Below are 22881 nucleotides of genomic sequence, written 5' to 3' on the forward strand. Positions count from 1 at the left end.
GGTCCATGAGCCAGGTTTTCCCCATTTCTGTCTACTGCCTCCCAGTTCAGATCCATCTGAACACTTCGATTTGAAGTTCTCTGCTGCTGCATCATCAATCAGTCCTTGCTGTGATGGAAGGCAAAGTGAGAATGAACTCAGAAAGCCAGACTTATAGGATATTTCATTAGGGCTCGTATCATACGTTTCTGATCAAGAAAAAAACAGTTGGTAGGAAGTTTTACACTGTCCATATATATCAGCAGATTTTGACTCCAAAAAGATAATGCTCTACCATCAATTTTTGGTGTGCATTTTTTAAAAAACTATTCTTGATCTGAAAGAGAATAATGTTGTCTTTGTGGGATTAATGTGGGAGTAATTGTTCTGCCCCCCAAGTGAATCTGTTTTTGGTGCCCTGTACTTGGCTATGACAGAGTGGGGGAGACACAAGCCGGGTTCAACAGTTCAACAATAGGTTTATTACTTAGGAGAATCAAGTCCCTAACTCCTCCCTTGGGTCTATCTAAATCAGAGTACTTGCTTGTCTGGAGCAGATTTGAAGCTGTAGACTGTGTCTTCTCTTGGCTGCTTTCAAGAAAGTCCACTGTGTCTTGCTTCCTTTTAGCTCCTTCAGTCTTTGTCTGATTCTAATTGCTGTTAACCTTGACTTGTGCTCTATGGACCACCATATACGTCACAAATATTCCAATCTCCAGCTACCCTTGGCACCTCGCTCTGACTGACTGGCTAGAACTAAAACAGGGGATTCCTGGGTAAAAAAGGAAGACTACCTATTGGAAAATGTCTTAAAGGGACAGGGGCTAACTAAAATACCCTCCCTTAGAAGACTTAACAATGAACTAAAACCATGCTAACTATGGGGAAACTGGATCTTAATGGGGAAATAACAAAAGCCTCTGTGGGGTCATGACAGTAATGCTGCACAATCTGTCCCACATGTGTTTTTATCTTGTAGTCTTTATTCTGTACTTTGGCCTAATTTGTTGGCACTCTGGAACTCATAGCGTACCCCTCTGTTCCGTGTAACTCTTGTGAGCAGAGTACTTGGAGTCTAACTGTACAGTTATATCCTTGAACTCTAACAATAATAATTAATCAAATTTCATACATTATGCAAGAATTATTATAAAACATACTTTTGTTTTTAATTAAGATTCAAGCGGAGGGTTCATTCATTAATTACACATATGGATTAAAAAGCAACTGGGGAACAGATGAATTTAAAGAACCCAAAGACAGAGATTACATTTATACAAACCAAAGAATGCAGGCATACACAAGACAAATAAACAGAAGTGCTGTCCATGTTTAACTGCAACAGAAAAACTTGACATCATGGAGTCCAGTGTGATCCCTCACATGTGGCTTGTGGTTTTCCACTCTTGTCTGAATCCCACAAATGCCACCTTTTGAGCAGGACTGACTCCATGAGCCATATTTGCCCCATGCAAGTCCACTTCCTTCCAGTACAGCTCCATCTGAGCACTTAAACTTGATATTGTTCGCTGCAGTATCATCCAACATCCACTGGTGCGCAGATACTCGGAGCGAGAATGAAGTCAGATACCCAGACTTGCAGGACTTTTCTGCAGTCCAAGGACTGTAACTTTCATAAAAAGAAATGCATTTTAGTGGGAGGTTTTAGAATTAATATGTGGATATCTTTCTCTACACGGCTACATTCTTTTGACAGTGAACATTTGGGGTATGTTAAATATGCATATGTTGGGGATATGGTCACTTGGAGGGTCCACAGAACATGACACATATCTCTGAGCTGTTAAAAAGTTTCATTTCGACAACCGTAATGTCACATATCGAGAAACTGGTAAAGATTAATATTGGGATAAATAATGATTTAATGTTCATGGGTGTAATGGAGAATAGAAGGGTAGATAAAAAAAAATATAGCTATATGTATAAAATAATGATCCAAGCAGCACATGCAACAATAGCTTTAGGCTGGAAAGAAAAGAAAAAATGGACAATCCAGAAATGGTTGGAATACATCTGGGAACAAGTGACACCGGACATTTTCGAAATAATAACAAAGAATAAACTGTGGCAAGATAAACAGAGCGAAATCTTGAAGATATGGACCATGTACGCGGACTGGATGAAAGAAGCCGGAGTCAATGAGGAGAAATGGGAGAAGAGATTACAAAGAATGAACTTACTGCTGTCGGTTTGCTAAAACTATGAAAAAATATAGGGGGGAGGGGGGAAAAGGGGGGAAATGTATTGTTTGAAAACGAATGAAGAAAAGCATTAATATAAAATGTAATATTCAAATGATACAATAAAAAAAAATTTAAAGTTTCATTTCTTAATTCCTGCGAATCAGTTGCTATTTTAAAAAGTTTGAGTCCAGTGGCACGTTTGAGATCAACAAAGTTTTATTTTTGGTATAAGCTTTCGTGTGCATGCGCACTTCTACAGATGCCATCAAAGGGACAGAAAAGGTAGCAAAAGAGAAATGGGGCAGCCATATTATTGTTAAACTTATGGGGTGATGTCACATCATGACGTTTACTAGGCAGACTATGTTTATGGGCTGGTTTGCCATTGCCTTCTCCAGTTATCCACACCCACAATTATGCCCTTAACCTAGGATGAACCCACACTGCGAGTAACATCTTCCTTGTTAGCAAAAACTTTGAAGAAGTTGACCTATAACCAAAAATGACATTTTCTCTATATATGTTCCCACGTTTAAGCTGGAAACACTGAAAATGGACAGCAGTAGAATTCTATTAGCTACTGAAAAAAATACCTCATAATCAATATTGGTCTCACTTATCACAGTTTTCAGTTAAGGGTAAATTTTCTGTATTTCCTCTACTCTGTTCCATGATAGCAGAGAGGTAGTAGTAGTAGTAGTAGTAGTAGTAGTAGTAGTAGTAGTAGTAGTAGTAGTAGTAGTAGTAGTAGTAGTAGTAGTAGTAGGGGAGAAAGATAGAAATATGCATTTTGAGGGGAAAACATTGTAAAGCTCAGAATACTAAAATACTTACTGCACAATTGAGGATGAGATGATTTCGCCATCTGAGCAATGCAGACGGATGCCATTTAGAGCAGTATTATCGTATAAGAATCCACGATTGGGGGCCACCTGGGAAAATCCCACAATGTAGTCCAGAAACAGAAAGAAGTACTCAGTAGCTATGGAATTAAAATGGAATGTCCATGTTCACACTCACCATACCTGCAAGAATAAAGTGCTGTGGAAAAACTGTACGAAGCTTCTTTCCCATCCTGGCCCACTTATGAACTTTGCACAGGTATCAGACTCTGACAGATTGATTTTAGAAATACGATGCTGTCTGAACCAAATATATACTTGGTCTGACCCAGGAGGACAATTCTGGATATAAATTTTTTTGATTAGGAGCAATGGGATTTCAGCGACACTTTGACAATGGCAAAATTAAAGATCTCCCGGAAGGTCTCTCATCAGAACTTAGGTCTATTGACTCAGTACATTCAAATGAGGTTGCTTCTCTTCTTAGCTGGCCATGTGGCTCATGAATGGTCATTAACAAAAAGTGGACAAATTTTCCATGCTACAATTTATCCACGCTTCAGAATGACATATGAAATGGCTAACAGAGTTATTTATATCTTCCCCTTTATGCCTATTAAAGGTTAATAAAGATAAAGAAAGATATATCTTCCCCATCACATGAATACTTTGAAATGCACCAAAATCCCATTTGCAGCCGTCCTGAAAGCACTAAGATATGTAAATAGCCAGAAGAATAAAACTAGAATAAAAGACACAAATGCCATAACAAATATTTCTGGGAAACTGATTCATTAAAGGTAAAGATGGTCCCCTGTGCAGGCAAAGGTTAATTTCTGACCCATGGGATGATGTCACATTAATACGTTTACTAGGCAGACTATGGTTATATGCGGAGGTTTGCCAATGCCTTCCCCAGCTAATCTGATTAAAAACTCTTGTTAAGCAAATCAGCCTTCTCTAGGCTTATTAAAGGCCAAAAGAAATGGTGGCAAGCAAAGCTGTTGAAGGAGGGGATTTTATAACCTTGCTGCCGCCACCACCAAGAAGTCTTTGTATAGGGTCATCAATCTGCTGAATGTTTGAAGGACATAGAACACTGAACAGGGTTTCTGCAGATTATGAGCGGGCAGACTGATGCTAGAATCGGGCAACTCTAGTTTAGAGCTTCTGGGGCTCAGGCATCCAGCTTTTGGCAGCTACAATAACTCCTGTTCACCATGCACAGTGTAAGGGCCACCTTGTGGTTGGACCTTGGTTGTGGGAGGTAGCTATGGCAGAGGGTATGGGAGTTTGTAGTGATTCTGGGGCTCATCCTGATTTTTGGCCAGGGCCCAAAAATCACTAAAACACCCACTGGCTGGAATAGAAGTATGACATGTTAAGATAGTTCCAGGAGCTTCTATGCAGAAATTTCTGCCTCTGTGGTATCTACATTCATGATTACCTGAGACAACTTCATATGGTATAAATTTCTACAACTCCAGACATCCAATCCTTCAGGGAGATTCCAAGGGGCCTAGATCAGCAGAACTTTCATCACTCCACCATTTTCCTTAATATTCTTAATGTACCTAGCCATGATCTTATATCATCACACTGTTGCATTTTCCTATCTCCTGTCATTGGTTGTAAACAGTGAGGGTGGTGGAACAAATAGGCCCATTACACATAGAATGCTTACTTTAGGGCTCTTCAGTGCGCAGTGGGCTTGCAGAGAGGTCTCCTCAAGTTTTTCTGTTTACATGCAAGGAGCCATTCTCTGCCTGCCCCAAAGCTAACTTGCAGCTCTCAATGAGCCTCTGTAGCTTTTCCTGGTTTTCTTAACTCTACCCATCAAATCCTCTTAAAAATGCAGATCTATCACACCTGTAACTGCAAAATAAACGGCTCTGCTAAAGCCCTTTAAATTGCATTTATATCAATATACCTGTGACAGCAAGTACATCAATATTGTAGCCCCTGATCCAGAGTTCCAGACATCCCCTTCATCACTTTGGATGTTTCCAAGTGCTTGCTTGTTGATTATCCCTACTTATTGAGGCCATTTAGCTGGTTTAAATCACAAAAGCTGCTTTAAATTCCATTAATTTGGAGGAGTATAAATACCTTAAGTAAAAGAAAAAATATATCTGTTAAATCAGTGGTTCTCAACCTGTGAGTCGGGACCCCTTTGGGGGTCGAACGACCCTTTCACAAGGATTGCCTAAGACTCTCTGCATCGGTGTTCTCCATCTGTAAAATGAATAAATGTTAGGGTTGGGGGTCACCACAACATGAGGAACTGTATTAAAGGGTCACGGCATTAGAAAGGTTGAGAACCACTGTGTTAAATGCAGAAACCAAAATAAAAGTATTCCCCCATGATAATCTCCCTGTGTGAATCTGGGACATTTATAGCAATGCCTAAACAGCAAAGTAGAGATTACCTTTAGCCAAAACCCTCTGGCATAACCTTTGGGGCAGAACTGTGCTGCTCCCCATTCATCCCACTTTAATCCATTTTCAACTGTCAGGGTAGAGACACATTTTCGTGCTTCCACATCCAGCAGATAGCAAGAGAGCATGAGGAAGATTGCAATAGCGCAGGTAACCTGCATGTTGAAGCTTCCATTCAGCAGAGAGACTGGTAGACGGAAACGGCACCAGGAATCAAGAAGACTTTAATCATTCATTCAAGCATGCTTCATCACTCTAACGGCAAGCATACATGGGCACATTCAGTACCCCGTTGCCATGTTCTTCAACTGATCTGATCTTCACCAGGCTGAGTAGCTAACTGCACATAAATTACCCTTTCCCATTATAAGGATTTGCACTGGTGAATTAGAACTCTACCAAACAGCTCAGAGGGCAGGCTGAGGGAATACTCATCCATGAAGAAAGGAGCAGCAGTGGCGTAGGAGGTTAAGAGCAGGTGCATTCTAATCTGGAGGAACCGGGTTTGATTCCCAGCTCTGCCGCCTGAGCTGTGGAGGCTTATCTGGGGAATTCAGATTAGCCTGTGCGCTCCCACCCACACCAGCTGGGTGACCTTGGGCTAGTCACAGCTTCTCGGAGCTCTCTCAGCCCCACCTACCTCACAGGGTGTTTGTTGTGAGGGGGGAAGGGCAAGGAGATTGTCAGCCCCTTTGAGTCTCCTGCAGGAGAGAAAGGGGGGATATAAATCCAAACCCTTCTTCTTCTTTTTCCTACCACCACCGCAATCCACAGCCGTGTAGCCTCAAACATTGAAATAGGTCGAAAATGGCTGTCCCAAACTTCATCCTCTTGTTCAGCACAAACTAGAAAAAATGGCAACCTCTCTGTGGCTTTAAACAAAACATGTACATAGCAGGGGATTACTTCTGTGTCTGAATAGGGATCCTGTAACACTGAAAAGGGTTCTGAAAAGGAAAGAGCAACCAAAGTGATCACAATGTCTGCAAATCGCCACTCTGAGGATAGGCTAAAACACTGGGGATAGAGAGCTTTAGTTTAGAAAGATGAGAATAAGGAAATGAGATCTGAGAGATGTCTCCAACACTATGGGGAAAATACGTACAGCAATCTTCTTCCCTCCCTCAGTCAAGACTAGAGTTTAGGACTCGGACATGAGTAACTGGTAGGTGACCCTCATTTATGCCTCAGATTATGTGCTTCTCTTCAAAGCTTCCTTTTTCAGAGCTGCAACTTGGGTGGAATTTTCTGCTGCTTAAAGTATAAGTGAATTTACTTTTATTCTTCTGAGAGGGATCTATGGCTAAGCTTTGATGAGGCAGTCTTGGTGGTTTGCAGAGAAGTGTTAGGAAATAAAGGGTTCTTCCTACCTGTAAAAACATGGCTGTTTCTGTGAGGGCTTCACATGAGTTTGTGGGTTTGAAGGATAATGACCTTGTCTGCTGGCGAGTTTGGAACTCAATGGGTTGTGGGGTTTTTTTGGATCAGTGCTTCATTTACTGTTGCCCATTTGGGCCTTTCTAGTGAAGCTGTTCAAAGAGCCCACTGTTGGTGCCCTAATGCTGTCAAAGGGTGTGGTAGTTGAGCTGCATGTAGATGCACTTCTATTTGCATGTGTGTACTTCGCAGTAAATCCTGTCAGAGTGGCTATTCTGGGGCACTCCTTCATATTTGGCGGGGGGGGGGAATAAGGCTTTTTAGTTCCAAACACTAACTTATTCCACCACTAAGCACAGGAGCAGGATGAGATCTGAGTGTGATTATTACAGTTTATTATTAACATTGCTAGGCTGTAAGCTCAATACGTACATATAGACATGCTGAAAATCAGAGGCTGCTTCCGCACGGAGGCGGAAGGGCCAGGTTGGCGTAGTCCATGCCGACCCGACGATGCTGGGACCGTTCGCACAAACGGTCCCAGAAACAGCCGGGCAGACGGCGCCACGGAGCACTGTCGCTCGGCTGACCCGGCATGTCCCTGGCCCTCCAGCACGTCGCCAAGGCCTGGAGACACACACCCCCCCCCGGCCCTGCACGCCTGCTTCAGCGTCGCAGGGCAGGGGGGCATGTCACCAGGCCTCAGCAACGCACCGGAGGGCCGGAGACAAGGTAAGTGAAGGGAGGGAGTGGGGGGGAGGCGCCTGGGAACCGCTGCCGTGCGCACGGCAGCGGCTCCAAGCCGGCGTTTCCAGAAAACCTCGCTTGCCAAGCGAGGTCTGGAAACGCCGGCTTCGCAGCAGCTGCGCCCCCTGTGCGAATGGCTCCCTGGAGACGGCGTTTTTGCCATCCCCAGGCCGCCATACAATGCCCGTGCGGAAGGGGCCAGAGACTCCCATTTCTCTACTATATGTTGAACTGAAAGACATAAGAGAGGAACCATTCTTCCCTGCATGCACACAAATCTAAACTACCTGGAGTCTCAAGGAAATTTAAGATCAGGGTGTATGTGGTAATTATGGTGCTAAGGAATGACAGATCCCTTTCCTTGCGGATGGATATGCACTTACCATGTGTCAATTGCCCTTGGAGCGAGATTGACTCCACCAGCACAAATCCTTACAATATGAAGGTTTAATTGGGTGCATTGAATCAAGAACTCAGCTGGGTGAAGATCAGATCAGTGCAAGAACACGTTGGCATGGGGCCCCATGGTGCAGAGCGGTGAGCTGCAGTACTGCAATCAAAGTTCTGCTCATCACCTGAGTTCAGTTTCATTAGAAGTTGGTTTCAGGTAACCAGCTCAACGTTGACTCAGCCTTCTACCTTTCTGAGGTTGGTAAAACAAGTATCCAGTTTGCTGAGAGTAAAGTGTAAATGACTGGGAAAGGCAATGGCAAACCGTCCTGCAAACATAATCCATCTAGTAAACATCATGATGTGACATCACCCCATGGCCTGGTGCTTGCACAGGGATTATTTTTCCCTTTAAATTGCATCCAAGAATGCTTGCCATCGGATTAATGAGGCATCCTAGTTAGTTTCCTGTAAAATAAGATTCCTATTCTCTGGGGTTGTTGCCACCTACCAAACTCTTGGCTCCCTGGAAACATCAATGTGCAGGTCACAAACAGAGTTACACCCTTATCATTCCATTAAAGTAAATGGGTATAACTTTGGGTATATTTTTGCTTATGACTAAACTGGGATAGAGAGAAGTTCAATGTTTCCAGCTACTTGGTTGAGAGAAAAGTGAGGAGAAGCAAGAATCAAGCCCAAGAGTTGCAATTGGCAGACAAACCAGATTTGCAGATTTAAAAAGGCTGGCAGCCAAATCCTGTTGGACAAACATGTGAAGGATGGAGTAAAACCCCTAGTAGCAAAGCAGCGCCACTCTCAGGAACTCAGTAGGAACTCACATGCACACAGCTATTCGGCTTCTCAGAAGCGGTCCTACTGTGGCTGCACAGACAAAGTGCTTCGCCAGGCAGTACGAAGACAAATGCCTCCACAGACTTCAGTACCTGCAGCCTTATATGTGGTTTACAAACCAATCACAGTCTTTTCCTAATTATTATTATTATTAATTAATTAATTAATTAAATTTATATACCGCCCTCCCCCGGAGGGCTCAGGGCGGTGAACAACGAAACATATAAATAGAGCACAAAATAAAATCAATAAATTTCAGAAATAATTAAATAAATCATTAAAGAAATGGCTCTATACACACAGATTTAGATGTCATCTTTCTTCCATAAAATGATGAAATGTGACTGAAACTTGTCCTGTATAATTACCAAATATTATCTTAATCTCTAGCCTTTTGTTTAAACCTTTCCCTCCCCCCATGAGGTACGGAGTTTGGAAATGTTGATTTACTTTAAAAACAAAAATAAAATTATTAGGTACAATGACTCGTTAGTCCAGTCTTCCACTATATATCAAAAGTGTATATTCAGCCCATCCCAAGCATTTGTGTACTACAGCTGCAAAATGTTACCACTGCTTTGTGGAGGTCAAACCAAAATCAATTTTCTTTAAATGTGGAGTAGGCCTTCCTAAAGAGGTCACTGACAGACAGTGTTTGCCAAAAAAGAGGCATAAATTCCTGTGAAAAGCCACAAAAGTTACACTGATGTTTTATTTTGTATATAGTTGCTATAAAATGTTCTGCACATTTCAATTCTGCCTCCCTATCTGAGGAGATACAAACAATTGTGAGGGAGTTGTCAGCCCCTTTTCAAATGGTTCAGTGTACACTTTTATTTTTATTTATTTATTTATTTATTTATTTATTTATTTATAATTGGTTTTATATACTACCCCTCCCCCGAAGAATACTGGATGGTGAACAAACACATTTTCACGAACAAGAGGATGTTTTATTAATACCGAACTTGATACAAATCTGGGTTTTGCCTCTTTCTGATCCGTAGGCCATGATATCTATTAATTACAATAGAGCCAATTACAATTACAATTACAATTAGAGCCAGAAAGAGGCTGCAGTCACATGTTAACTGTCAAGTAGATTTTGATAATCTAGCAACTGTTTAACAGTGCTGTGACACCCCTTCCAAAATCTATATTTACAGTTACACTTATTTACAATTATTTACATATACATTGCTTACATTTAACATTTTCAGCAAAGCTAGAAACTTTTGTTTTACCAATGGTTTTGTTAACATGTCTGCCACATTTGCTGCTGCCCCATACCAAAGCTTTTTCTTTTTGAACATTTGACACTGTATGTTCAGAGTTAGTCACCTATGGGCACTTTTAGCTTCCACATTCGACATTCTGGAGTCCAGTTTGGATTGACTCCAGCAGTGTCTGCTTTGGTCTCTTGCTTTCTCCCTCTGTGCCACACTCTGAAATTCTCCATCCAACAAGCCATTCCCTTTAGGTTTTCTCAGTACATTTGCCCCAGTTTGATTCCCCACTTTACTACATGAAGCCTGCCAGTCACAGTTCTGTCGGAACTCTATCAGCCTCACCTACCTCGCAAGGTGCCTGTTTTGGGAAGAGGAAAGGAACATAATTGTAAGCCACTTCAAGACTTCTTAAGGTAGAGAAAAGTGGGGTATAAAAATCTTCTTCAATTCTAGTGTCAACCCAGTTCAGCCCTATTGCCTTTAGTTCCCTTTCTCTGCTTTCCTCTTCTGTTACCTCACTAAAACCATCTTCGTCCTTCAGACCACCCCAAATCCACTTCTTCTTTACTCAACTTCCTTTTTCTGAGTCCCTCTGTCTGTCCTTCTCTCTCTTTCACATACACACACTGCTTCCTTGCCCCATTCCTGCTTAATTATTCATAAACCCCACTTTCCCTTTCGTGAGCCTCATGTTTGACTTGTAAATGCCCTTTATGTTTCTGAGTTTTTCACAAGAATGCTCCAAAAAAAATCATGCTTTCAGGTTGAATATGGTGAAACGTGGGGCTGCTGTCTGTTAGCAGAAACTAATCTCCATATTTTCTCAGCTCTCTGCAATGTATTGCAGGGAGCAGGGCAGAGGGTGTACTAGCAAATTATGAATCTGTGAAAAGTTAATATGTAGAAATAATGAGGAAGACTGTAAAGGGAACAGGAGCAACAAAGTTTTTTTTTTCTGCAGAAGATGAAAATCCCCATGGAGGAAGAAAACCATACAAGACGTATCTGGATAGTATTTGGGGAAAGTTAACATAGGGGTAGACAGTGCCACAAAACAAGCGAAAGGAAGTTCACAACTGAGTTTACAGAAATTGTGGGCTTTAGAAAAGGCATTTCAAAGTGCTGGAGAATAAAGCTTAAAAAGAACAGAGCTGCCATCTTTCCATCTGGATACATTTCATGCCACTTCAAAAGCATCCTGTGAATTAGTGTTATGTGTAACAGGCAGGCCTTGTTTACGTGATCATATTTCCAGTTTACGCATAGCTCCCCTCCTGGATAATTACTATCCAAAGATTTTAGCCAAATAGAGACAGAGCGCCACAGACTTGTTGTGTAAAATCTCTCACAAACAGATCTTCTTTTGTTCCGAAAGGGATGCTACCTGGCAAAGGCGTGGCAAGGGGGGAAAGTGCCCGGTGCACCGGTGCGTCCTCCGCCCCCTGCTGCCCCAGCATGCCCCCGCCCTGCCCTGAAACACCCCCGTCATGCCCCGTCACGCCCTCGCCACACCCCCACTGGGGTGCACCTGGTGCGTCACACACCCCGCCCCCTGTCCCCTTGAAGCTACACCTCTGATACCTGGTCTAAAGAAGTATCATGCAGAACTGCTCAAGGACATGCTGTAAATCAGTGATTCCCAAAGTGGGTGCCACCACCCCCTGGTGGGTGCTGCAGCGATCCAGTGGGGCAGTGATGGCCACAGGTGCATTTGGAAGGGCGATGAATAACTGTAAGGGGGCTGTGAAAGCATAAAAGAAAGAAGAGAAGATTTAGAAAAAATGATTCATGTATTCCGCTCATAACGCTTAATTTTTCTTTGAAAACATACTGGACGTTGGCTCGGTTCCCGCATACTCCCTCACATACTGCATTGAGGTATGTGCAATCGCGCACTGCTACTGTTCATGTGGTGCCACTGAATTGCCATTCCAAAACACGTGAGCACTACGAGCATCGCTGCGGGCAACTGCCACTCGTGCGATTGGTCGATCGCAAGGCCAAAGCCTGGAACGGCAGCGGTAGTACTGGCTACTGGCAGTACTACCAGCAGAGTTTGGAGCACGCCATGAATCAGGAGATTTCCCATAATTATTACGCGTAATATAACTCTTAAGTTAGATTGTTGTGATATTGTGACAAGTTAAAGTTAACTAACAAATAGTGCGACTATAATTGGTGAGTATTATTTAATTATTTTGTAATAATTATATGTGCTTTACCATTAATAATATCATGTTTATTTATTTCATTAATTGCTATTAAAATTTAAAAAAAATTAATTTCCAGGGGGTGCTAAGTAATATTTTTTTCGGGAAAGGGGGTGGTAGGTCAAATAAGTTTGGGAACCACTGCTGTAGCTGAACACCTCAAGTTTAAATGCTCAGATGGAACTGAATTGGAAGGCAGTGGACATGGATGGGGTAAATATGGTGCATGGAGAGACTCCTGCCGAAGGGTGTGATTGGTGGAATCCAGACAAAGGTGGATATAATGCCAAGAAACAATGCAGTGGATCCCACTGGCCTCCAAAATGTACTGTTTTTTCTGTTGCAGTTCAATATAGACAGCTCCTCCATTTATGGGGTTCTAGAAATGTCATGGCTGTCTCCTGATTAGTGAATTTCATTCTGAATAACATATATGGTGGGAAGCTGAGACTTTTCAAAAACTGCAATAATATCTACAAGGTTTGAGGCCAAGTAAGAAACTTTTGAATAAGATTCTTTGTAACAAAATAAAAATGGGTCCAATTAGGTTCTTGATGGTGTTCAGAAACCCAGTTCTAAGTACCTTTGTATTTTCTGTCTTCCTAAATTAACCATTTCTGTTCCAAGTGCACAGTCAGCCACACGCTTGGATAGCTGCTGAACTTGTACACTGTAGCTATGATTGATTTTCGATTTCCATTGTTCATACTTAAAACAGTGCAGGGAAGTTTCTAAATGTGTGCTGGTTAAAGCATCTTCCTGAACCACTCTGCTATAATATAGCCCCATTTTGTATGCAAGTGCTGTCAAGTTGTGACTGACTTATAGTGACCCCAGCAAGATGTTTGTTTCTGTTGTATATGTTATTCTGCTCTCACTCAATCGTTCTATATTTCTGCAATTCCATTTTATGCTTTGTGTAATTCATCATGTCTAGTACTTTATGCTTTGTCGCAGATTTCTACAACCCTAGTGCTATCACGTTGCTTTTAGATGTCACATTCTGTTGATTGCATTGACATATATTGTGTAATCCACCTTGAGGTGTACTCTAAATAAAACAAATAAATACAAGCTGCAAACTTGAATTCTCCTTTTTTTTTAGCTCCACAAAGCTTCTATGCCCCCTTTGTTTCCCCCTATTTTCCCTGCACTTTGATTGCTCCTTTGGAGCCTCCTTCCCTAAAGATGAGAAATGAGATTCGGGGCTGCAGTCTCACCCTGTGCACTTTCCCACTTACCTTCTGCCCCGCGCTACTGTAGGCAAGTAGCGCGGGGTCCCCCGGCACTCCCCATTACAGGGGCGGTGACAATGCAGCCGCCCCGATGCTGCCGCTGTTGCGCCGCCTCAGCGCGCGACATTCCTGGCGCCTTTTGAAACAGCGCCTTTTGATGACCCCGCGGGGTCGTGGGGAAGCCCATGCGCACGTCAGAAATGACGCGCACTGGGAGTAGCGCGCAGCGACCCCTCACCCAGGTAAGTGGGGAAACGACACCTGTTCCATTGAGCTATTTTCCCCATTGATTCTGCAATGTGCCAAGAATTTGTTGGGTTGCATAGCAATTCTGTTAGTAAAGGAGTGGCCTTGTTAAACTGCAACACCTATGTTGCATGTTCCATTTGGGGACAAGTGAACTTTGCCAGTTTTGATTGGTGCACTTACTGTTGTCCTTCCTCTTGAAGAAAGAACTGGTCATGGTCACATGCGACTTATTCTTCACAGGGCTACCCATGGAGATGATTCAAAACACACCTTAACCTCCAACAAAATTCACAGGAGAAAAAGTATAGTTTATTCCTGCAATAACATAAAGCACTGGGTACATGTAAGATAAAAATGTGTTCCAAATAGAAGTCCAGTATAATTATTCTTGCTGTAACTAACTACTAATTCCAACCCCTACTAATTCCAATTACTAATTCCAACCCCTAAGTACTAATTCAGATTACTAGTGCCAACACGTACTGTGGCTAATAGTGCCCGACTGTTCACCCTACCCCCCACCCTTCGGTCTCTGTTGCCTTTTGTTCTTCCCTGTACTCAGATAATACTTTGTAGAAGAACTGTTGAGATAGGGAGATATATATTATAGGTTATTATAGGATGCGGCTGTTTATTACTTGCCTTCAATAGATTTCACTTTAGGTTTTAGGATTATAGTATTGTTTTATTGTATTATCTGTTTTAAATTTTGTAAGCCAGTCAGAGCCTGACTATGGTTAGGAATAGGAGGGGATACAAATTAAATGAAATAAATCTAAAAAGATACATCTAAAGCCAACCTGACCAGATGAAATCTGCCAAAAGTTATGGACAAGGAATATCCATTGATATAGGTAGGTGTTCATGTGTGTGAAGTCTCATGCACACGCATCACAGAAAAGATGTACACAACACTGAGAAAGTGTATCCTGTAACCTGAATAATGAGAATTCTAGCAACTCCCATTAAGAATTTTTTTAAAAAAACCCTAAAACAAAGAAATAGGGGCACAAAAGTATCAGTAGTTTAACAGCATAACTTTAAGAAAATGCTGGCCCAAGTAGTCTGTGCAACAGGCCAGATGCCAGTCATAGACTTTGAGATCCCCGTTACAGAAATCTGCCCTGAAAATGTCATTAAATTTCAAGACAGTAGCTAATCAACTCCACACAAACACAGGATGACTATGGACAATCAAAGGGAACAAAGGCCAGACTACTTCTATTCAGATGTCTCACCTATTGACCTTGCTATCTCCATTGTTACATGCTACACTTCATTGTTACTCACTTGCCAGGCCACTCCTATTCAGATGCCCTCACCTATTGACCTTTACTCACAGGTATATATATTCCACTTGCTTTCCTTTCCAACTATCAGATCCTCTGAAGATGCCAGCCACAGATGTAGGTGAAACGTCAGGAGAGAATGCTTCTAGAACATGGCCATACAGCCCGGAAACCACATAGCACCTCAGTGATTCTGTCCGTGAAAGCCTTCGACAATACGTCTTTAATTTTCACAGAAATTTAAACACACTGACAGAAAATAACCCAAGGTCTTCTTCCCTACATCCTTGAAAAAGAGGAACGACTAAGGCACTTGTGGCCTATGAGAACGTAAAAGAGTGAGCTGCGGTCATTATAGACCCCAAAGCTATCCCGTTATAGTACTATCCTTGAACTATTAATAATAATATCAAAATTACATATTTACATTGAAACTATTATAAAGCACACTTCATAGTTTTTAATTAAGACTAAAATGGGAGTTTAATTAATTATGCTGAAAACCAGATGAGTGAACCGATGATGCACAATGTGTTCAAAGAGCCAGAAGACTGAGTTGATATTTATAGACAAAAATGAATACAGGCAAACCCATAATCCCCACATATTGAGGAGCTGCCACTATGTAATGGCTCACTGAATCCAATGAGATCCTACAAAACCAAGCCATTCTTTATTGCCTTCATATATGTCTTATCCATGTCTGCTTTTCCACAAATGTCACACTTTTGGAAAGATTGACTCCAGGAGCCATGCTTACTCCATGCCGGTGGACTTCCTTCCAATACAATTTGATCTTTGCTCTTAAAATGTCTAAGTCTTTTTTAAACTGTGGTGCCCCAAACTGAGCACAATACTCTTCAGTGGTGGCGAACCTTTGGCACTCCAGATGTTATGGACCACAATTCCCACCAGCCCCTGCCAGCATGGCCAATTGGCCATGCTGGAAGGGGCTGATGGGAATTGTAGTCCATAACATCTGGAGTGCCAAAGGTTCGCCACCACGGCTCTAGGTGAGATCTCACCATGCCATCACTTCATGCATGGAGGTTTTCGGTTTTGGAGGGATTTTGGCTTTTTTCGCCTTTTTTTTTTTACCGAAACCATAGTGGGGAGAACCACTAAATTTTGGGGTTAGGGTTTAAGGACCTGAAAATGTTTGGTTAAAAGCTGAATAAAGCTGGTGGGTATGCACTTTTTTTGGCTTTACCAAAAAAATAATCAGGGCTTTTAAAACACAAACCCAAAATTTACTGTTCACGACACACCCGAGGAGAGACTTCCGGTTGCGAGGTGAGGCTGAGCAGAGCTAGGAGTAGCTCGGTGAAACTTTCTCCCCTTTTTTTCCCTGCCTGCAAAACTCGGAGTCAACCAAACTCCGTGGGTAGCGGGGGGAATCCTCCCTGGAGAAGAGGGAGTTGAATGGGAAGGTGACAGCTGGCGTCTAGGTCGTCGTCAGGGGCTGTGAGACTCAGCGGAGTCCTGCACAGTGAGCTGATACAGCTGATACGACCATGTGAGTAGCTGAAACCCGGGGAGAAAGCTAATACAGCTCAGATAACACGCAACAGAGAAAACACCAAAATCGGCTAGGAATGAGAAAAAGAAGGTAAAAACTTACTAGACCTGCGAGAATTGAGACAGAGGCGGGGCAAATAAATCCGGAAAGATTTTGAAGAATAAGGAAGATAAATGAGAAGCAAGTAAGAGAGAGGATGAAAGACTGTGAGTTAATATCACTATAAAAGACTGCTAAATCTTAGAAGGTGGAGGGTGGAAGAGGAAAAAGAAAATAAAGGTGCTTGTGTATTTTAGTTTCGTCTGAGATTGTTAAAGTGACGGCTCCTGCTTGTTTGTGTGCCGGCTGAAAACAGAGGAGACGGTGGCTGCAGAGGGACAAATGTGTTTACAATTTAGGCAAATTTCTTGCTTCTCAGTTCCCAGAGGCGACGGTGGCTGCAGAGGGACAAACGTGTTTACAATCTAGGCAAATTCCTGCTTTACAGTTCCCAGTTTAAAGCCAAGTCTACTTTACAGCATTTCTGGTGGCTCCTTTAACATTTTGGCAAGACATCAAACTAAAACAAAAGCCAAATATTCTATACAGCCAAGGACTTGTCTCTCTCTAAAGATACCCTTTTTCTTTAGTAGCAAATGGCAAATAAAACTAGAAAGGGAAGTGTCCAAGAAAGACCAGAGATGGATTCAAAGCTGGATCACGTTTTAGAGGCAATTACAAATATGCAGAAAAGAGTCAATGGAACACTTTATAAAGATAGAAGGAAAATTCTCCATAATGGAGAATAACTTTGAGAGAAAATACAGGAAGAGAGATTAGAGAAATAAGAAGCAAGATCTAACACTATTAAAAAGTGATGGAAAAAGAAAGTGAATATGGAAGGACAATTGGTCAATTTAAAGGTCCACAAGGACATGGAACAAAAAGCAACAGGACATGGATGTAACCATGTCCAAAATGTGGGACCAGATGGCACTTCTAGAATTACGGCAGAAGGAAAATATGTTAAAAGATTTAGTGGTGTCCTGGTGAAGGAGAAGAAACATAACTCAACTGATGATGAAGCTCAACTAAATATTTGGATGTGGATGGGAAGTGATGGCAGAAGACATCTCTAAAGTAACAAGATTGAATGCTTTCAACAAAGACTACTCACATAAAGAGAGAGACATTTTGGTGACATTTGCCAGAAAACAAACCAGAGATGAAATCTTAAGAAAGAACTCAAAGGAAAAAATGAAAATTAAGTCTAAGGAAGTGTTGATTTTGAAGGAAATCCCATACAGAATTTTGCAAAAAAGGAAAGCATATATACCTTTAACTAATCTATTAAGGAAAAATGAGATAAAATTTAGATGGGAAGATTTGGAAGGCATCAAGCTACAGTACGATGGCAAAAATTATAGAATTGTAACTCCATATCAGGCGCAGGATTTATTGGATTTAATTCAAAAAGATATAAAAGATGGAATCATGCCTTAAGGTGGGTTATTTCAAAATTATAGTATTTTGATTTATAATATTATTTATTAAAATTTTGTTATGGCATTTAAATTAATTTCATGGAATGTTAGGACTAAACTCACCCCAAAAAAAGAGGGAAAAAAAGAGTTTTCATTATTTAGAGAAAGAGCAGTTTGACGTTTGCCTTCCAAAAGAGTCTCATGTGATAAAAAAAAAGATGATAAATATCTAATCAATAAAAAAATTGGGGAACAATGTTTACAGCACCAGCTAAAATCAAAGAAGGGGTAGTAATGTACATTAGAAAGATTTGAACCAACATTAATATTGAGTGACCCAAATGAGTGCGATTATTTAGGGTAAGTAAAATGGTCACAGGGAACAATGCTGAGGTGGTAGGTGTACTAATGGAGTAAAGGGAATTTTTTTAAAATAATAGAAGATAAAATAATGGAACAACAATATGAAAGTGTAGCATTAATAGGTGACTGGAATGGGGTAATCTCTTTGAGCGCTGACAAGCAAGTGACAAACGATTCGAAAAAATTACAGGTAAATTGCCAAAATCTTTTTTAATATGTGTGATATGATAGGAGTAACTGACATCTGAAGCTAATCTTAAACAATTTATATGCCATTAAAGGTATTCGAAATCGATCGATCGAACTGACATCTGGAGAAAATTAAACGGGACTTCTAGGGAATACACATACCATTCAAAGCAGTATAACACGTGGACACGTTTAGATATGTGCTTGGGAACAAAAGATCTTAGTATCCAAACCATGAACATTAATATAGAGGCAAAGATACTATCAGACCACTGCCCTATTATCTGGAATTTAAAAGGGGAAAGAAAGGGTTTCCAATGGAGAATGAATGACTACTTATTTACAAAAAAGGAAATTATACGAAAAGGTTGTAAAGAAATAGAGGAATTTCTAAACAACAACTGGACAGATGAGATTAAAATCGAAACAGTATGGGATTCACTAAAAGCTTATATGAGGGGATTTTTCATAAAGGAAAATTCAATAATGAAAAAAGAAAGAATGAAATGTGAAGAGAAGATTAAAGAAGAGAGAAAAATAAGAGAGAGAAAATTAATTGAAAATCCCAAACAAACAAATTTGACAAAGGAGATCAGAGAACTACAAAATCAAATGGATTTATTGTATACTCACGAGTTAGAGAGAAAGTTAAATTATCTGAAAGCTAAAGAATTTGGACAAGGAAATAAATCCGGAAAATGGTTAGCATGGAAATTGGCAAAAGAGAGGCAAAGGAAAATTGTGACTGAAATACATCATGAAGGGAAGATATATAACAAACAGAAAGATATGGCAGAAATCTTTACAAAATATTACGCAAATTTATACAGTAAGCAACAAATTGATATTAAGAAACGAGACGAGTACATTTTAGAATATACAAAAACAAAAATAACATCAAGTGAAACTAAGATATTGGAAAAAGAAATAGGAGAAGCAGAAATAAGGGAAGAAATAAAAAGACTTAAAATAGGAAAATCGCCAGGGCCAGACGGCATTATTGCTCAGTTCTACAAAAACTTTGAAGTAGTTATAACACCCCTATTAAAAGATGTAATGAACAACATAATGGAGACAGGGAAATTGCCTCATTAGGTGGGAAGATGCAATAATTACATTAATCCCAAAAAGGGGCCAAAGACCACAAGAATGTCAAAAAGTGCAGGTCAATATCACTTTTTAAACATTGACTATAAATTATTTTAGGAATTATTACCCAAAGGTTAAAAGTCATTTTGAGAAAAAAAAATCAATAAAGACCAAAATGGATTTCTTCCACAATTACGACAATTAAACAGCAATATTAGATGCATTATAAATATGATAGAATATTTCCATAAACAAATTAATAGACAAGGAGCAATGGTCTTCTATGATATTGAAAAAGCCTTTGATAATTTAAACTGGAGATTTGTAAAACAAACAATTCATGCAATAGGAGGAACATCCTAGAATTAAAAAAAAAATGCAATTGAAATTTCTATTTACAATCATCAAACGGCAAAAATAAAAATTAATAATGAACTTTCTAAACCAATAAATATTTTTAGAGGTACCAGACAAGGCTGTCCCCTTTCCCCAATATTGTTTATCCTATCATTAGAAAGCATAATTTATGATATAAAAAGACCAAAATATTTCAGGAATTAAAATCAACAATTACGAATATAAATTAAAAGCATTTGCAGACGATTTAGTTATTTTAGTTGACAATCCATCAGAATCTTTAGTTGCATTAAAAGACAAAATGAACAAGTTTTATGAAGTTTCGGGTCTTAAAGTAAACAAACAAAAAACTAAAATAATGACATTCAATCTGAATAAAAAACAAGAAGAAAAGATAGAAACTTTAACGAACCATACCATAGTAAAAAAAGGTACGTTATTTAGGAATTCATTTAACAAAACATAATATCCTACTATTTAAAGAAAACTATGAGCCACTGTGGAGAGAAATACAGAAAGATTTAAATAGATGGACTAGATTAAATTTATCAATATTAGGTAAAATTGCAGCGGTAAAAATGAATGTACTCCCTAAAATGTTGTTTCTTTTCCAAACAATTCCAATTATTATTCACAGACAAAATATTTTTTGAAGAAGTTGGAAAAAAAAAAAGAAATAATTTTTTTTTAGTTTATATGGGGAAGGGGGAAAAAATCCAGAATTAGTTATTTAAATTTAATTGAAGTAAAAGAAAAGGGAGGATTTGTGCTACCGGACCTTAAATTATATCATCAAGCGGCAGCTCTATCTTGGTTTAAGGATTGGATGCTTCTAGAGAACAAGGAAGTCCTTAATATTGAAGGCTATAAGTTACATTATGGTTGACACCATTATATTTGGTACAACAAAGGGAAAATGCCAAGAGAGTTCTTAGACCACTACATACGTAAAGCTATAAACAAAGTATGGAGAGAATATAGAAGTAAGTATATGATAAAAACTCCTAAATGGTTATCTCCACATGAAGCAATCCGATTAAATCCAACTTTAGAAATAAATTTTTTAAGATACTCAGATATCCTAAAACATAGTCAAAACGGTTTTCAACTGAAAGAAAGACAAGAAATAAAGATAGAAGGAAAGGAATGTCAATGGTTTGCTTGTAGTCGTGCCCGCGGAGTCAGCGTAAGAACGAGACGAGACACGGAGATATCATCTGGTGCAGAGAGCCAGCAGCGGGAGCGCGGGGGTCCGTGGTCCTGGCAACTCTGCCGCGTGCTAGTTTCTGGCACCTTTTATTAGGGTTCTAATGGGAGCGTGCAAGGGGGTGGATCGGTAGGGGGCCGGGAGACCGGGAGACCGGGAGACCGGGAGATCATCATGTGATGTATGATCTCATCTGGCTGCTACGTGCGGGAAGAGGTGTCCGCGTCTGGGTCTAATCCTCACCTGGGGGCGAAGGCTCTATTGTCCCTTTGTCTAGGACACCCGGTGGTTGCGAGCCAGGTAGTTCATGACCTGTGACTCATCAGGGGGTGGAGGATGGGAGAGCGGGTGCGACCAGAAGGCCGTAGTTGGGCCGGCATTCCAGCGCTCTACCTACGGTGCTGCTGGGTCAGCGGCTCATCCCTACAGTTTCTGTACCATCAACTTAAAAATAAATATAACAAAGATAAGATACTGGATTTTGAAAATAAAGACTCTGAACTTTGGATAACGATGCAGAAAGGCCAACAGAAACTATTGAGTAGGATATACAGTATGTTGATTAAATTAAAACTAGAAAAAGAGCAAATAAAAGAGTGTATGATCCGATGGGCGCAGGACTTTGGGAAAAACATCCACATGGACCAATGGGAAAAACTATGGACAAAGAATATGAGATTTACAAGGTGTACTAATATTAAAGAAAATTGTTATAAAATGTTCCATCGGTCGTATTTGTGTCCACAAAAATTAGCAAAAATAAGCAAAGGGGAGTCTGGTCAGTGTTGGAAGTGTCAGAAAGAGAAAGGCACCTATTTTCATATGTGGTGGCAATGTGGACAAGCCCAAACATACTGGAAAGAAATACATATAGCTATGACCAAAATTTTAGGATACCAGTTTAAATTCTTGCCAGAAATTTTTTTATGTTAGATTCTGTAAAGACCAGGAAAAACGACAAATTAATTTTATATATGGTTTCAGCTGCCAGAATTTAATTACGCAAAAACATGGAAAGAAAGAAATGTTCCCTCAATTGAAGATTTTTTTGTTAAATTAATAGAGTATATAAAAATGGACAAAATTTCAAATCTTATAGAACATCACAATGTAACTGATTTTTCACCAATATGGGAACCGTTAGTAAAATACTTGACGAGTGAAAAAAAATTCGTATTCCTTCAAAATGTAATAAATTGTTAAATCATCTTTTTTTCTTTTTCCCTCTCTATAGACAGCACGTTACGGAAGACTAAGTATTAGCTGTTTCTTTTATGTATAGATAATATGTATTGATGGAACAAACCTTATTCAACCTTAAATTATTAAGGAGGAAATATTAGACTTACATAACAAAGACGAAGTATATAGATATGATGGACTAGTTTATACGTATCTCAGGTCATCTAGTTAGAATTTAATGTATAAATCTCTTTCTGTATAAAACAGCAACAAGTATATATACTAAATAGATAGATCAAAATTGAACTGAATTATTTGTATTAAATTATTTGTATCCTAGCTGGAAGTATATTAGTTTAAAAACTGTAATGTATAAGTCAGAATGAGTTGTTTTTAAATGGATAGATTTTTTTCACGAAATAACTTTATGTAAAAACTTATATGTAACAATTTCTGTAAATCCTGTA

The 22881-nt window shown here is 39.9% G+C and overlaps 1 protein-coding gene across 1 annotated transcript; it reads right to left on the reverse strand.

Annotated features, from left to right (window-relative positions):
• Nucleotides 1–1311: 1311 nt before the first annotated feature.
• Nucleotides 1312–3257, reverse strand: LOC125431271 (vitelline membrane outer layer protein 1-like). Its single transcript, XM_048494036.1, has 3 exons — nucleotides 3204–3257; nucleotides 3018–3115; nucleotides 1312–1609 (listed from the first exon to the last, which is right to left on the reverse strand). Exons 1-3 carry the CDS (start codon nucleotides 3255–3257, stop codon nucleotides 1312–1314), a joined length of 450 nt encoding a protein of 149 aa, XP_048349993.1.
• Between the last annotated feature and the right edge of the window lie 19624 nt (nucleotides 3258–22881).

The sequence above is a fragment of the Sphaerodactylus townsendi genome, linkage group LG04 (genome assembly GCF_021028975.2).
Source record: "Sphaerodactylus townsendi isolate TG3544 linkage group LG04, MPM_Stown_v2.3, whole genome shotgun sequence".
In the NCBI taxonomy this organism is placed as follows: domain Eukaryota; kingdom Metazoa; phylum Chordata; class Lepidosauria; order Squamata; family Sphaerodactylidae; genus Sphaerodactylus; species Sphaerodactylus townsendi.

What these genes read in the sequence shown, in the direction of transcription:
- LOC125431271 (XM_048494036.1), bottom strand. Translation starts at nt 3,257, where the DNA reads ATGGGAAAGAAGCTTCGTACAGTTTTTCCACAGCACTTTATTCTTGCA. An exon ending in ACTTTATTCTTGCAGGTATG is followed by an intron (nt 3,116 to 3,203) that starts GTGAGTGTGAAC and finishes GGATTTTCCCAG; the next exon opens with GTGGCCCCCAATCGTGGATT. An exon ending in ATCTCATCCTCAATTGTGCA is followed by an intron (nt 1,610 to 3,017) that starts GTAAGTATTTTA and finishes TTTTTATGAAAG; the next exon opens with TTACAGTCCTTGGACTGCAG.